Source organism: Heterodontus francisci, chromosome 3, assembly GCF_036365525.1.
Source record: "Heterodontus francisci isolate sHetFra1 chromosome 3, sHetFra1.hap1, whole genome shotgun sequence".
In the NCBI taxonomy this organism is placed as follows: Eukaryota; Metazoa; Chordata; class Chondrichthyes; order Heterodontiformes; family Heterodontidae; genus Heterodontus; species Heterodontus francisci.
The window spans coordinates 194,101,085-194,113,931 of NC_090373.1; the positions used below are offsets into that span (position 1 = coordinate 194,101,085).

Sequence of the window (12,847 nt, forward strand, 5' to 3'; positions counted from 1 at the left end):
CAGTGAAGATTTACAGTGTTGATGGTTAACTGATCCAGCAGGTCACTGTGACCAGCTGACACAGGTCAGTCACAGCAAACAATGCTGAACCTCATGTCCTCTATAAGGCCCAGGTCTATAGATCTTCATCTGAGCTAGTTTGTCCAACGTGTGGGGCTCATCCTGTGTTCTTTGCAATCCTACTTACGTTAAACTTAAATACTGGTTCGGCCCCAGCTAGGTCCATTTCTGGGCACCTCACTTTAGGAAGGGTGTCATGGCCTTTGGAGAGGGTGCAGAGGAAATTTACAAGAATGGTACCAGAGATGAGGGATAAAGGACTGCTCAGGTCAGGGGAAAAAAACCCGACCCGAACCCGACAGAACCACATTGGACCCGAGCCCGACCCAACCTGAGTCCCTCCATTTTTTCCCGCACCCGACCTGACCCGACCCGACCCGACCCGAGCCTGACCCGAGCCCAACCACTGGAATGTTCCCTTTACCTACCTTGTGACTCCGAATCTGCAGGAAGCTGCAGCATGAGCGTGATGACGTCATAGTGACGCTCACTCGCTCACTGCGCAGACTCAGAGTTTCCCTCTTTGATGTCCTGGTTTCCCGGCTCAGGTAGGATTTTTACTTTTAACACTTACCAGCAGAGCAAAATGCAATACTTACTTTGTGTGTCCGACCCGGACCCAGCCCGACCCGACGCAAGCCCGAAAGCCGGACCCGGATAAGCGACCCGACCCGAACCCTACACACGTCGTCGGGTCCCCTCGGGTTCAGGTCGAGTAACAGGCCTTTAATGAGGGATATGTGGAAAGACAGGGTGCAATGAGATGGAAACTTGCTTCTATCAGTGCATTGGGGACAATGAACACTTACTGTTGCTTCGTAAAACTAACTGATGGGGAGGCGATGGCGTAGTGGTATTATCACTCAACTAGTAACCCAGAGACCCAGGGTATCTGGGTGGAATTTGAATTAAATTAAATTAATAAATTTAATTAATTTAATTAATAAATCTGGAATTAAAGAAAAAAGCTAGTCTAATGATGGCCATGAAACCATTGTCGATTGTTGTAAAAACCCATCTGGTTCACTAATGTCCTTTCAGGAAGGAAATCTGCTGTCCTTACCTGGTCTGGCCTACATGTGACTCCAGACCCACAGCAATGTGGTTAACTCTTACGTGCCTTCTGAAATGGCCTAGCAGTTGTACCTAACCGCTACGAAGTCATTAAAAAGGAATGAAACCGGACGGACCACCCGGCATCGATCTGGGCAACAGAAACGACAACGGCAAACCCAGCCCTGTCGACCCTGCAAAGTCCTCCTTTCTAAAATCTAGGGGCTTGTACCAAAGTTGGGAGAGCTGTCCCACAGACTAGTCAAGCAACAGCCTGACATAGTCATACTCACGGAATCATACCTTACAGACAATGTCCCAGACACTGCCATCACCATCCCTGGGTATGTTCTGTCCCACCAGCAGGACAGACCCACCAGAGGTGGTGGCACAGTGGGATACTGTAGGGAGGGAGTTGCCCTGGGAGTCCTCAACATCGACTCTGGACCCCATGAAGTCTCATGGCATCAGGTCAAATATGGGCAAAGTAACCTCCTACTGATTACCACCTACCGCCCTCCCTCAGCTGATGACTCAGTACTCCTCCATGTTGAACACCACTTGGAGGAAGCACTGAGGGTGGCAAGGGCACAAAATGTACTCTGGGTGGGGGACTTCAATGTCCATCACCAAGAGTGGCTCGGTAGCACCACTACTGACCGAGCAGGCCGAGTCCTAAAGGACATAGTTGCTAGACTGGGTCTGCGGCAGGTGGGGGAACCAATACGAGGGAAAAACATACTTGACCTCGTCCTCACGAATCTGCCTGCTGCAGATGGTTCTGTCCATGACAGTATTGGTAGGAGTGACCACCGCACAGTCCTTGTGGAGACGAAATCCCTCCTTCACATTGAGGATACCGTCCATCGTGTTGTGTGGCATGATCGCTGTGCTAAATGGGATAGCTTTTGAACAGATCTAGCATTGCAAAACTGGGCATCCATGAGGCGCTGTGGGCCATCAGCAGCAGCAGAATTGTACTCAACCACAATCTGTAACCTCATGGCCCGGCATATCCCCCACTCTGCCATTACCATCAAGCCAGGAGACAAACCCTGGTTCAATGAAGAGTGCAGGAGGGCATGCCAGGAGCAGCACCAGACATACCTCAAAATGAGGTGTCAACCTGGTGAAGCTACAACCCAGGACTACTTCCATGCCAAACTGCAGCATGCGATAGACAGAGCTAAGCGATCCCATAACCAACGGATCAGATATAAGCTCTGCAGTCCTGCCACATCTAGCCGTGAATGGTGGTGGACAATTAAACAACTAACTGGAGGAGGTGGCTCCACAAATAACCCCATCCTCAATGATGGGGGAGCCCAGCACATCAGTGCGAAAGATAAAGCTGAAGCATTTGCAACAATCTTCAGCCAGAAGTGCCGTGTTGATGATCCATCTCGGCCTCCTCCTGAAGACCCCACCATTACAGATGCCAGACTTCAGCCAATTCGATTCACTCCGCATGATATCAAGAAACGACTGAAGGCACTGGATACTGCAAAAGCTATGGGCCCTGACAATATTCCGGCAATAGTACTGAAGACCTGTGCTCCAGAACCTGCCACGCCCCTAGCCAAGCTGTTCCAGTACAGCTACAACACAGGCATCTACCCGGCAATGTGGAAAATTGCCCAGGTATGTCTGGTACACAAAAAGCAGGACAAGTCCAACCCAGCCAATTACCGCCCCATCAGCCGACTCTCAATCATCAGTAAAGTGATGGAAGGTGTCATCAACAGTGCCATCAAGCGGCACTTGCTTAGCAATAACCTGCTCAGTGATGCTCAGTTTGGGTTCCGCCAGGGCCACTCAGCTCCTGACCTCATTACAGCCTTGGTTCAAACATGGACAAAAGATCTGAACTCAAGAGGTGAGGTGAGAGTGACTGCCCTTGACATCAAGGTAGCATTTGACCGAGTATGGCATCAAGGAGTCCTAGCAAAACTGAGGTTAATGGGAATCAGAGGGAAAACCTTCCGCTGGCTGGAATCATACCTAGCGCAAAGAAAGATGGTTGTGGTGGTTGGAGGTCAATCATCTGAGCTCCAGGACATCACTGCAGGAGTTCCTCAGGGTAGTGTCCTAGGCCCAACCATCTTCAGCTGCTTCATCAATGACCTTCCTTCAATCATAAGGTCAGAAGTGGGGATGTTCGCTGATGATTGCACAATGTTCAGCACCATTCGTGACTCCTCAGGTACTGAAGCAGTCCGTGTTGAAATGCAGCAAGACCTGGACAATATCCAGGCTTGGGCTGATAAGTGGCAAGTAACATTCGCACCACACAAGTGCCAGGCAATGACCATCTCCAACAGGAGAGAATCTAACCATCTCCCCTTGACATTCAACGGCATTACCATCGCTGAATCCCCCACTATCAACATCCTAGGGGCTACCATTGACCAGAAACTGAACTGGAGTAGCCATATAAATACCATGGCTACAAGAGCAGGTCAGAGGCTAGGAATCCTGAGGCGAGTAACTCACCTCCTGCCTCTCCAAAGCCTGTCCACCATCTACAAGGCACAAGTCAGGAGTCTGATGGAATACTCTCCACGTGTCTGGATGGATGCAGCTCCAACAACACTCAAGAAGCTTGACACCATCCAGGACCAAGCAGCCCGCTTGATTGGCACCCCATCTACAAACATTCACTCACTCCACCACCGACGCACAGTGGCAGCAGTGTGTACCATCTACAAGATGCATTGCAGCAATGCACCAAGGCTCCTTAGACAGCACCTTCCAAACCCGCGACCTCTACCAACTAGAAGGACAAGGGCAGCAAATACATGGGAACACCACCACCTGCAAGTTCCCCTCCAAGTCACACACCATCCTGACTTGGAAATATATTGTCGTTCCTTCACTGTCGCTGGGTCAAAATCCTGGAATTCCCTTCTTAACAGCACTGTGTGTATACCTACCCCACATGGACTGCAGCAGTTCAAGAAGGCAGCTCACCACCACCTTCTCTAGGGCAATTAGGGTTGGGCAATAAATGCTGGCCTGGCCAGTGATGCCTACATCCCATGAATGAATAAAAAAAAACCTCACAGGCCAGAATGTGATTTATGTGCTCATTTTTGTTTTGTGCACCCCAGTACAATTCTGCACAACTTTACTGTATTTGTGGGACTACTTTGAGGAAAAGTATCTCAACATGAGGAACTAGTGGTAAAAGTGAAAGAAGTTCCCATCTGCTTTCTGTTGGTCCTTCTCTCCCTGTTAAAAAATCTCCGTTATTTCCAGCATCCTTACATACCAAGGTATTTGTTTGGAGCTCTAATCAGGAGCATTACATTTAGGAGCAGTTTTTCTTTAAGATGATTTTGATGGCATTGGCACCATGCTTTCAGGATCTTGCTCCTGCTGCTCAAGCTGAGGAACAACTGCTTGATTTTCTCCAAATGAAGAAACTCTTGTGTGTTTCAGATGAAGTCTTTGCTCATCATGAGTAAGTGCACTCAGCACTGCGTTTGTAGTTTTATCCTGGTTGAGTATTTCTTTTATTGATCCCTCAGTAACTTCTTTTGCCAAATAACCTCTTCTACCTGCTCCTGAATATGTTAATATAATCCACCTCCATGATCTCCTTGAGCAGTATGTTCATCATTCAAAGATCATAGAATGTTACAGCACAGGCCCAGGCAGAATGAACTTATTGTGAGTGTACATGTAGTGGTGATGTCACTGGACTAGTAATCCAGAGACACAGGCTAATGCCCTGGAGAGATGGGTACAAATCCCATCACAGCAACTGGTGGAATTTAAATTCAATTAATTAATAAAAATCTGGAATTAAAAGCTATTCTCCGTAATGGTGCCATGGAACTACCATCAATTGTTGTATAAACCCATCTGGTTCACGAATGTCCTTTAGGGAAGGAAATCTGCTGTCCTTAACTGGTCTGGCCTACATGTGACTCAAGACCCATACTGACTATCATATTTGTGACCCCTAGTTTGGACTCCCCCACATTGAATCAAAGAAAGAGAAAAGCAGAAAGACTTGCATTTACACAGAGCCTTCACAAACTGAATTCATCCCAAAGTACTTTACATCCAATTTAGTACCTTTGAAGTGCAGTCACACAGGTGGGGCCTCAGTTTAATGTCTCATTCAAAGGACGATATCTCCAACAGTACAGCGTTGTAGAGTGCTGCACTGAAGTGTCAGCCTTGGATTTGTGCTCAGTTCTTTGAAATGGAACTTGAACCCACAGCCTTCAGATTCAATGGCAAAAGTGATAGCACTGAGCCATGGCTGAATCATCCATATAGTGTGTGGCTGTACTCATATATAAGTCAGACCAGGTACAGATGGTAGGTTCCCCACCCTGAAGGACACTAATTGGATTATTTTTCTTCTGGTGCTAGTCCACAGATTTATTTGATTTCCTGATTTTCCAAGGTGGGATTTGAGCTCTTAACGTCTGGGGTACTGGTCCAGTACCATAACCACAGCATCTATGATACTTCAGATAATATTTTCTATCAAGCACCTTCTAAAAGAAAGAATGGACGCTGCTTCATTTCAGTGATTGGTGGCAGAGAATTCTATGCTTTAACCTCTCTCTGTGCAAATATTTTTTTTCTGACCTTTTAGCCATCTGGGTGAAATAGTTAACCCTAAACTCAATTTAAAAAACAACCCACTTGATATTTTGTCCTTTCCATTTTTAGGGTCCATGCACCACACACGATACCCCAGTCAACAGGGAGCAGAATAAGGATCATCTCCACCTTTTAGCATGTTCCAGTTTTGGCCAGGCCATTGTTGGGAGTGTAGCCTTTGGTGCTTCAGCAATTGAGGGAAGACTATCCAATCTTAGTGCAATGGCCGAGAAATATTCCACCCCTCATACATCACTATCAAATATTTCCCAGGTACTTAGCCAACTTACCCATGAATTTACTGATACAGTTAGCCCCCACTCCCTCCCTTGGCAGTCTATTCCTTACATTCACCACCTTCCATGTAAAGTAATTAAGTTTAAACTTTCTGTTCACTTTCCCTGTTTTATGTTTGAGTCTATGCCCTCTTGTTGTCAATCCTTGTGACTGTTAATCATATTGACATTTATTTTATTTATACCTTTAGCATCTTGAATCTTTCTATAAGACCACCCCTGAAACTTCCCCAGTGTAAACATAATATTTAACTCCTGCAACTTCTGCAATAACTCGTGTATAATTCCAGCTGTCGATTTAGTTTCCCTTCATTACACCTTCTTCCTGTGCCTGAATGTCTTTCTCATAATTGATGCCCAAAACTGAATGCATTATTCCAAGTGGGGCCAGACCAGCACTATATAGAAACTCGGAATCACTTCCTGACATTTCTACTCTGTTCTTCTAGCTATTTAGTCCAAGATCCTACTTCAACTTCTTCATTGCTGCACATTTCTTTGGCTTAAAATGTCACTGCTCATTATCCTTTCCCAATCTCATGGCTTTGCTTTTATCCACATTAAATGGCGTCTGCCACTTGTCAGACCAACTTTTAATCTATCCAGTGTGTCCTTTGTTGGAAGGAAGGAAGGGAGGGAGGAAGGAAGGGAGGAAGTTTCAAATGTAGTCACAGTTGTAATGTAGGAATTGATATTGTATGTCCTTGTGGCTGAGGGTTTGGCACCTTTTTGAGAAACACCTTGGATCTTTTCTCAAACAGAAAAGATCGGTCCACTTTGTGGGTATAATTGGAGCACCATTCTCCTCTGGTCAGAAATGGTCCCAAGGTGGGCCCCCAAGCAATCAGGAATGCCAGGTTAGCAGAGAGAGTGTCCAGTTCAGGTTGGAAAGTATATGACTATGGAGACCTGAGTTTCACCGGCACACTAAATGTTATGCCATATAGCAATTCCATTCTATTTGCAGATCTTCCCATCTACAACCTTGGAGTGTTTTGTTTCAGTCTCCCTTCCAAGTCATTTTTGTACCTTGAGAACAGCACTAGTCTCAGCACTGATCCCTCAATACCCCCATAAGTTAACTCCTTCCATGCTGCTTCAACCACCCTTTGCTCCCTCTGTTTCAGCCAATTTATAATCCATTTCAGAAACTGTGCCTTCCAACCTTGTGGATGAATGTTCTATGTGACACTTTAGTAATAATGTAAGTGTGTTTGGTAGCAGAAATGTGTTTATTTTAATCAGAACTGGAAATAATATCAACAGGTAAATGTTGTTTGGCCCAAGATGGCCAGTTGGGGAATGATGTATGGGAAAGGGTATAAGATGTGTTGCATGGTAGGAAATTAAAGAAGGGAGAAAATAATTGTACAGTGGGGGAAAGAGAAAAGGCAATCCACCCCCCCTCTCAACAAATACAGGTATAACTTCTTTACCCAGAGAATGGTGAGAAAGTGGAACTTGCTATCACATGGAGTGCTTGAGGCGAATAGCAAAGATGTAGCCTTTAAGGAGAAGCTAGATTAAAAACATGAGGGAGAAAAGAATAAAGGGATATATTTTGATGGGGCGAGATGAAATATTTTGGGAAGAAGCTCATGTGGGGCAGGAACATTGCCATAGACCTGTTGGGCCGAATGTACTGTTTCTGTGTTGTAAAATTCTATATCATGCTGTACATCAATCATACTCAGTTGAACTCCCATTTTTGCAAATCTGATAGAAGCAAATTCCTAGCAATGCCCAGCTACAGTTCAATTTTACTTGTTATGCAGTAAGGATTTCGCAATGACATGTTTAATGTGGGTCTGGTTTTTTAGCTTGTATGTTGGTTTCGGCCAGTTGTGTATTACTGGAGTGCACACAATACTAAAAATAAAAAGTTGTTTTGAATTATGGTGCTTGAGCTTAGTATCTATATCAATCATTTGATTTGTTGCAAAAAGAGCAAGCTAGGATTTCTGACCAATAATAGTGCAAGTTAAATCACTCTGAGACATTTTAGTTGAGGGTTGTATGTGGGATTATTCGAATGAAAAATGAAAGAACAGCATTTACATGCATTTTTTTCTGCTTCCCATTTTCCCGCATAGTCTTAAACCACTAAAAGGAAAACAGGAACTACATCCTTTGGAGCAACAACTGGGCTCCGTTTCTGATATTGAACAAAGCATGGAGCCTGAGTTTCAGTCACAGGATGAAGCACAAGAATATCTGGAGCAGCACACTGATGACAAAGGTAACCACTTAGTAGGCAAGTTCCCTTCTATATAGAATAGCAAGTGTGTCAAAGTGTGTTATAGGGTTTAGGTAATATGACCCACAAGACATCAGTACTCCTTTATCATGCACAGCCATTTCAGGCGTCTTTTAAAAACGAATGAATACATTTGTACCTCCATTTCTAAATGTTTAATTTCTAATTCTGCGTTGTTTCCTGATGTAAAGAGGAGCCCATTGAACTGTCCTCAGACTTTTACTGGAGATGCTGTGAGTTAGCTACAGGCATAGGCTCATTGCTTGTGTCTGTTGAAATGACTTTTCCATGTTTGGAGCCCGTAGTTCTGGGAATCTCTTTCCACCAGGGGAACCCCCAGCTGTCCATGGGTGCAGATTCCGCCCTAAGTGGGGTCATCACTGTGATCGGGACAGAACCCTTGCCTGTAAGGGAATGTTGAAGTCACCCACCCCTAACAACTTCTAGAAGAATATGCTAATAGGTGAAATGAAGAGTTGTAGGAGGAAGCTTGTGTGAATCATAAACTGTTGGGCTGAATGGCCTGTTTCTGTGCTGTAAATTCTATGTAAATCTATGTATTTGAAGCAGCCCACAGTAGACGAACCCCACCACAATCAATTCTATTTGTCTTGGTAACAGTTGTGCCTTCACTGGACCCTGAATGGAGCTCATGTCAGCTGTCAGGCTTTGGGAGTTCCATTGGGCCTAATGTGGGCCAGTGCAGGAATTCCCAGGGTAGCCTGAGAACTCCCCTCATATCTAGCCCTTGTCTTGAGTGTAGGACTATTGGAAGTCTGGCCCGCTCCACCCTGACCAGAATCTGCAGCATTCCTTTTCCACGGAGCAGAAAACTAGTGTATCTGAGCTCTGTTTCAAATTCTGGCTTCCAGAGGGAGATTTGCCCTCTCACCCTGGCCTATAGATTTGTATTGCACCATTCTGTCACAGAGCCCATTAGCAAACATGGCAGATGAAATTTTATGCAGAGAAGTGTGAAGTAATTAATTTTGTTAGGACGAATGAAGAGAGCTAACAGCACTGTAGGAGTACCTACCTCACATGGACTTTAGCGGTTCAAGAAGGCAGCTCACCACCACCTTCTCAAGGGCAATTAGGGATGGGCAATAAATGCTGGCATAGCCAGTGACGCCCACATCCCATGAATGAATAAAAAAAAATACAATCTTGAAGGATGCAGGAACAGAGAGATCTGGAGGGTGCATGCATAAAACTTCTTGAAGGTGGCAGGACAAGTTGAGAAGGTTGTTAAAAAGCGTATGTGATCCTTAACTTTATTTTTAGAGATATAGAGCGCAAAGGTGTTTGGAGTTATAGAGGTGATGCATTTTGGGAGGACTAACAAGGCAAGGGAATATACAATGGGTGCTAGGACCCCAGGAAGTACAGAGGGTCAGAGGGACCTTGGTGTACTTGTCCGTAGATCACTGAAGGCAGCAGCACAGGCAGATAAGGTGGTTAGGAAGGCATATGGGATACTTGCCTTTATTAGCCGAGGCATAGAATATAAGAGCAGGGAGGTTATGATGGAGCTGTATAAAATGCTGGTTAGGCCACAGCTGGAGTACTGTGCACAGTTCTGGTCACTACACTATAGGAAGGATGTGATTGCCCTAGAGAGGGTGCAGAGGAGATTCACCAGGATGTTGCCTGGGCTGGAGCATTTCAGCTATGAAGAGAGACTGAAAAGGCTAGGGTTGTTTTCCTTAGAGCAGAGAAGGCTGAGGGAGGACATGATTGAGGTATACAAAATTATGAGGGGCATTGATAGGTTAGATAGGAAGAAACTTTTTCCCTTAGCGGAGGTGTCAATAACCAGGGGGCATAGAATTAAGGTAAAGAGAAGGAGGTTTAGAGGGGATTTAAGGAAAAAATCTTCACTCAGAGGTTGGTTTGAATCTGGAATCCACTGCCTGAAGAGGTGATAGATAAGCACTTGAAATGCCATAGCATACAAGGCTGTGGGCCAAGTGCTGGAAAATGGGATTCGAATAGTTAGGTGCTTGATGGCCAGCACAGACACGATGGGTCGAAGGGCCTGTTTCTGTGCTGTATAACTCTATGACTCTAAAAGCAGGAAGTTATGCAAAACTTTTATAAAACACTGATTAGACCACCGGAATTTTGTGTCCAGTTCTGGGCACCACACTATAGGGGGATGTCAAGGCCTTAGAGAAGGTGCAGAAGAGATTTACTAGAATGGTATCAGGGATGAAGGTCTTCAGTTTTGTGCAGAGACTGGAGAAGCTGGAGTTCTTCTCCTTAGAGCAGAGAAGGTTAAGGGGAAATTTGAAAGAAGTGTTCAAAATCATGAGGGATTTTGTTAGGAAAAAAACATTTCCCCTGGAAGGAGTGTTGGTAATCAGAAGATACAAACTTAAAATAATTGGCAAAAAAGTCAGGGAGGAGATAAGGAAAATTATTTTTTACATTGTGAGTTGTTGTGATCTTGAATGCATTGCCTAAAAGCATGGGGGAAGAGATTCAGTGTTAACTTTCAAAAGGAAAATGGGTATGTACTTAAAAAGGAAAAAAAGATGCAGGGCTGTGGGGAAAAGAGCAGGGGAATGGGACTAATTGGATAGCTCTTTCAAAGAGCCAGCACAGGCACGTGGGCTGAATGGCCTCTTTCTGTGTTGTATCAGATCAGCCATGATCTCATTGAATGAAAATCTGTAACCTCATGGCCCAGCATATCCCTCACTCTATAATTACCATCAGGCCAGGGGACCAACCCTGGTTCAATGAGGAGTTAAGGAGAACGTGTCAGGTGCAGCATCAGACATACCTAAAAATGAGATGCCAACCTGGTGAGGCTACAACGGAGGACTACAGGCATGCTAAATTGCACAACAGCATGCTATAGACAGAGCAGCAGAATTGTATTCAACCACAATCTGTAAGCTCGTGGCTCGGCATATCCTGCACTCTACCATAACCATCAAGCCGGGGAAGCAAACCTGATTCAATGAAGAGTGCAGGAGGGCATGCCAGGAGCATAATCAGGCATACCTAAAAATGAAGTGTCAGCCTGGTGAAGTGACAACACAGGACTACATGCATGCCAAATAGCAGAAGCAGCAGGCAATAGACAGGGCTAAGCGATCCCACAACCAACGGATCAGATCTAAGCTCTACAGTCCTGCCAGATCCAGTCGTGAATGGTGGTGGATAATTAAACAACTTACAGGAGGAGGAGGCTCCATAAATATCCCCATCCTCAATGATGGGGGAGCCCAGCACATCAGTGCAAAAGACAAGGCTGAAGCATTTGCATCCATCTTCAGCCAGAAGTGCCGAGTGGATGATCCATCTCGGCCTCCTCCTGAGGTCCCCAGCATCACAGTTGCCAATCTTCAGCCAATCTGATTCACTTATGTGATATCAAGAAACAGCTGAAGGCACTGGATACTGCAAAGGCTATGAGCCCTGAAAACATTCCAGCAATAGTACTGAAGACTTGTGCTGCAGAACTAGCAGTGCCCTGGCCAAGCTGTTCCAGTACAAAACTGGCATTACCCAGCAATGTGGAAAATTGCCTCAGTATGTCCTGTGCACAAAAAGCAGGACAAATCCAACCCGCCCTATCAGTCTACTCGCATCACAAAAGTGATGGAAAGTGGTCATTAACAGTGCTATCAAGCAGCACTTGCTCAGCAATAACCTTCTCACTGACGCTCAGTTTGGATTCTGCTAGGGCCACTCAACTGACCTCATTACAGCCTTGGTCCAAACATGGACAAAAGAGCTGAACTCCAGAGGTGAGGTGAGAGTGACTGCCCTTGACATCAAGACAGCATTTGACCGAGTATGGCATCAAGGAGCCCTAGCAAAACTGGAGTCAATGGTAATTAGAGGCAAAACTCTCCATTGGTTGGAGTCATACCTAGCACAAAGGAAGATGGTTGTGGTTGTTGGAGGTCAATCATTTCAGTCCCAGGAAACCACTGCAGGAGTTTCTCAGGATAGTGTCCTAGGCCCAACCATCTGCAGCTACTTCATCAATGGCCTTCCCTCCATCCTAAGGGGAGGTTTGCTGATGATTGCACAATGTTCAGCTTCATTTGTGACACCTCATATACAGAAGCAGACAATGTCCATATGCAGCAAAACCTGGACAACATCCAGGCTTGGGCTGATAAGTTGCAAGTAACATTCGCGCCACACAAGTACCAGGCAATGACCATCTCAAATAAGAGTGAACCTAACCATCCCCCCCTTGATGGTCAATAGCATTACCATCATTGAATCCCCCACTATCTTGGGGGTCACAATTGACTAGAAACTGAACTGGACCAGCCACATAAACGCTGTGGTTACAAGAGCAGGTCAGAGGCCAGGAATTCTGCAGCGAGTAACTCACGTTCTGTCTCCCCAATGCCTGTCTACCATCTACAAGGCACAAGCTGGGAGTGTGATGGAATACTCTCTACTTGCCTGGATGAGCGCAGCTCCAACAACACTCAAGAAGCTTGACACCATCCAAGACTAAGGAGCCCACTTGATTGTCACCCCATCCACTACCTTCAACATTCACTCCCTCCACCACCAATGCACA

At 45.5% G+C, this 12,847-nt stretch overlaps 1 protein-coding gene across 1 annotated transcript in view; it reads left to right on the forward strand.

The window, feature by feature from the left end:
- Nucleotides 1-12,847, forward strand: part of LOC137367175 (dynein axonemal heavy chain 6-like) — a 1,370,791-nt gene that overhangs the window by 122,928 nt on the left and 1,235,016 nt on the right. The window contains exon 4 of the mRNA XM_068028611.1: nucleotides 8,126-8,271. Coding sequence (XP_067884712.1) covers nucleotides 8,126-8,271 — 146 coding nt within the window. The remainder of the gene's footprint in view (nucleotides 1-8,125; nucleotides 8,272-12,847) is intronic.